This window comes from Austrofundulus limnaeus, unplaced genomic scaffold (assembly GCF_001266775.1).
Source record: "Austrofundulus limnaeus strain Quisiro unplaced genomic scaffold, Austrofundulus_limnaeus-1.0 Scaffold15, whole genome shotgun sequence".
Lineage (NCBI taxonomy): Eukaryota > Metazoa > Chordata > Actinopteri > Cyprinodontiformes > Rivulidae > Austrofundulus > Austrofundulus limnaeus.
In genome coordinates this window covers 3,541,038-3,545,365 of record NW_013952417.1, presented here as the reverse complement: position 1 = coordinate 3,545,365, position 4,328 = coordinate 3,541,038, and the positions used below count along the sequence as shown (strand labels likewise).

The window sequence follows — 4,328 nt, the reverse complement described above, 5'->3', positions numbered from 1 at the left end:
ACTTTTTAAATGGAATTACTGAAATAAATCTACTTTTTCATGATATTCTAATTTTATGACCAGCACCTGTATTTCACATGTGCAGTGACAGAAACAAAAATAAAATGGTCACAATCTTTTTTTATGCTTTTTTTCAGACCTTCAGTCAAACCAATATTACCAAAGTTTGCCCAGGAGCCCAGTGTCTGTTTGCTTTCTATGGTGGGGAGAGTGTGTACCACCACTACATCTTAGTCCTCCATCTGTGTAACCTGTTTGTGGTCCTGTGGCTGGTCAATTTTATCTTCGCCTTGGGCCAGTGCACTCTGGCGGGGGCTTTCGCCTCCTATTATTGGGCCTTGAAGAAGCCAAAGGACATCCCTCCCTGCCCACTGTACTCCTCATTTAGCAGAGCCATACGGTGAGTTTTTGACTTGTTAAATTTTAATGCTTAGGTTTTGATGTAATGAGCTTTTAAGTTAAACACCTTAAAAAATAATATATGGTTTTCATTGGCGTCATCATCAGGGTACTTTTCTTACCGGCCGTGCCATGTATGTGGGCTAGCATTTAGCTTATAGCTATGAAACCAATATGGAGGAACCACCAAAAGCTACTATATTGATTGAGACAGACAGGCGTTACCAGGTCACACTGAGCTACTGTCATAAATCATGACACCAAAAAAACATTAAAAGAAAAAGTCAAAGCGTCACAGATGTGGCGTTTAGAATCTGATGGTATAAGTCACAGATCCTACAAATGCATTTACTTTGGAAGTGAGAGATGGGGGTAAAGGGATGAACTGCACATTGTTCAGTATACTTTTACTGATCATTTATGGTACTCCACCCTTTGTAATAAAATATGAGATACTATGCTGTTACTGTCTTCAAAGTAGTCTTGAGCACACTGGAATGCTAGGATTCGGTGTAACCTTTGCAGTTGATTCTCGTTAGCCATGAAAGGCCACGTGTAAAAAAGAACAAAAAAAGATGCTAAAACGTACTCTTGCTAAAGCTGGTGTTAATGCTTATAATCTGGAGTGGGGGTTGTGGTATGGTAACAATGGGTCAGTGGGTGAGCAGTATAGTTCCTAATGCCACGGTAGCAGAGTGCTACGTTGCTAATGCTAGGTTCGAGCCATTTATCCTGTTGTCTGGCTGCAGAAACAATACTGCTCTCTTCCATTAGCGCCCACAAATGTGGCGATGCAATCACTTGATCCACAAGTCATTACATCTCTTGAGAACCAACTGCTGAAAGTTTAAAAAAGTAATTTACTCATAAGTAATAGAATCAAATTAACGTAATTAAAAAAACAAAAAACATCTAAGGTGTTGTAGAATGATTGAAGCAAATTTCTGCTACCTTTTTGATTATTTTGGTTCAAATATCAAATAAGATATGTTTAAGATATGATACTAAATTATCCTGCCTTTCAGTTATCACACAGGTTCTCTGGCTTTTGGTTCTCTGATCCTGGCTTCAGTGCAGATGGTCCGAGTTGTTCTTCTGTACCTGGATCGTAAATTAATAGGCAAGTTGTGACTCTGACACACTGATATTCTTATTTTGTCCCAAAAAAGAAATGATTTTAAATCAAAACTGATTGTTTTGGTTTTTTTTTCATATTTCTTTACCAGGTTCTCAAAATGCTGTAGCTCGATTCTTTCTTTGTTGTTTCAAGTGCTGCTTCTGGTGCCTGGAACGTTTCATCAAGTTTCTGAACAAAAATGCATACATTATGGTGAGTTATTACCCGCTGTACTGATGATTGTCTGAATTTGTTAGAGATGTAATTTAATTCATTTTGTACTGCAATACACAGTTAATCAAAAACTTTCTTCTCACCAACAGATAGCAATATATGGAAAGAACTTTTGCAAATCTTCCAAGGATGCATTTTCTCTCTTGATGAGGAACATTGTGAGGTATGACTCTTATTAACTGTCTCTCAGATCCACTTATTCACAGTTCTCTATTTGAAACAGTGATAATAAATGCTTTTAGTCAGAGAAACTGAGTATTAATGGTGAATAAAGTCACCTATATCTCTTCAGTTTGTGTCAGTGGATGACAGTGTCCGCTTTACTTTGATTTCCTCCTTTAAAGGGTGGCTGTATTGGATTGCGTCACATGGTTCCTGTTGTTCATGGGGAAACTACTCATTGCAGGAGGTGTCGGTGAGTTAGTAGCCATGTGTTTTTAATTCTGTTTTTGGCTTTAAAAGATGCATTTTTGCAGAATGTTTATTACTGCTACAAAATAATGTTAAAATACATCTATTACTTTGTCACACCAGTAATTATGCTTTGCTAGTTTCTTTATGAATATGCGAATTTGCAGTGGAGGGCACAGCTAGCCAAAAACTAAATTTGCGGAAGCTAATGCTAACTCAAGATCTGTCATTTAAACATAATCGTGTAGTATCCACAGACTCACCAAAATCTTGGCTGAAAGCTTATTAAAAACATATCTATGTCCACCAAACACAGTTGAAACCACAAGCAGTTGGAACGGCAAGAAAACAAATAGCACAAAATGACATAACTAAAAKACTGTCTCAGCTTATTCACACACAACCACCATGTCTGCTGAAAGATTACAAAACCGTAAGTTTCATCACAATCCAACCAGGATTCACTGAACCACAAGCAAATAAAACCAAATATGTGTCAAGTTTGAAAAATATGAGAGAACTCGTCTTACCTTTGCTGTATTGCTGCTGAATCATTCCGAGATAAAACCATTTAAACTGAGTAACTACATCTTAAAGGGCTTTTGGGCATTTTAACAAAATCTGCTTTTCTGACCCGATTGCAAGGATCTGAGTGGACAAAGTGTCACTTAATCAATGTCACACATCTTTGTCTCCTTCCAGATGAAGAGTAACACAGGTGGACACACAAAATGTAAAATATGCTACGCGCATGCACAAGTCACATGATGCAGGCGTGCAGCACTGCATGCGTTGTTTATGTTTTTGACTTTGTTAACAAAACTAAATTAAGTGGAAGCTAATTGGTCCGCTAACGGTTTTCCAAAGTTAAGTCTGCTAAACCAAAAGTTAGCTTCACTATTAGCTGTTAGCTGAACTGTGCCCACCACTGCTAATTTATTTAGTATTCGTTTAAATGTATCAGATCATTGTTATAAGGTTGAAAATCTTCTCATCCAAACTTTTAAGAACACGCTTCTTTCAAAACTTTTGAATGAGGAAAACTTATAAACATGTTACACCTTTTTTTTTTTTAGGTTTTCTGGCCTCTTATTTCTTCTCACGGAAATTACCCTTTTTTCAAGAAGAGGTGCCAACACTTAATTACATCTGGGTCCCTCTTGTGGTAAGGAGTTAAACCATGAGCTTTAGTCTGAGTCTGAGCAGTGATAGTGTTTATTTCATATAAATTAAAGATGATAACAGAAGTTATTTTATTTGCATAGTTTCCCTTTTAAGCTTAATGGCATATCAGTCGACAGGTTTTGTACTGTATTTTCTTTGGCTGCTGGTAGCCTTTATCTGAAAAACTAGAGCATTTGTTTGCCCACAGATTTTATTTTAAAGATTTTTGAGTTATTTTGTACAGTAATCTATTTTTCATGTGATTTTTTTTAATCTATCTAAATTTATCTCAGATTTTTTTATGTTGTAAGAAAGTAAATTTTGTTTGCATAGCACTTTTCACAGATAGAGATCACAAAGTGCTTCACAAGGAGCAAAAAAAACATATAAGCATACAATAAAACAAGTTAATGTGACTAATAAAACACTAAGCAATACATTCAGCTATAAGTTTTTCTGAACAACAGTGTCTTCAGCTGCTTCTTAAAGAAGTCACCAGAGTCAGTCTCGCAGAGACACAGGGACAGGGTGTTCTACAGTCTAGGGACTCATGTCTTAAAACTGGTTTTAGGAACCTTCAGGAGATTTTGACTTGAAGTTCGAAGATTGAGGCCAGAAGAATAATGAGTCAGCATTTTGGTAAAAGAGCAAAGAGTTTTAAAAGTCAAAACTGAAATTTTAAAGGGGCAGTATCATGTAAAATCAACCTTTTTTGAGTTTTATATCATGTTATAATGTTATACTCTCATTAAAAAACATGCCCAAAGCCTTACTTTGACTCATTCATGCATGTTTGAGAAATCCTGCAGCGTTTTTAGGAAGCCATGCTGAGGAGCAAAACGACAGGTGGGAACCAGAAACGCCCCTGGGACGTGTCTTTAAGCCGAACATCCTCATGGCAGAGCCCCCCCCACCACACACACACACACACTGCCCATGACTCCTGCAGGCTCTCGGGTGAAAGTGAAAGTGAAACCTAACTGTCTGCTGCACTCAACATTAG

At 37.2% G+C, this 4,328-nt stretch overlaps 1 protein-coding gene across 1 annotated transcript in view; it reads left to right on the top strand.

Annotated features, from left to right (window-relative positions):
* Positions 1-4,328, top strand: part of slc44a5b (solute carrier family 44 member 5b) — a 55,361-nt gene that overhangs the window by 47,511 nt on the left and 3,522 nt on the right. Inside the window, exons 15-20 of the mRNA XM_014002918.1 lie at positions 138-400; positions 1,425-1,519; positions 1,626-1,729; positions 1,840-1,913; positions 2,095-2,165; positions 3,238-3,326. Of these exons, the coding sequence (XP_013858372.1) occupies positions 138-400; positions 1,425-1,519; positions 1,626-1,729; positions 1,840-1,913; positions 2,095-2,165; positions 3,238-3,326 (696 nt within the window). The remainder of the gene's footprint in view (positions 1-137; positions 401-1,424; positions 1,520-1,625; positions 1,730-1,839; positions 1,914-2,094; positions 2,166-3,237; positions 3,327-4,328) is intronic.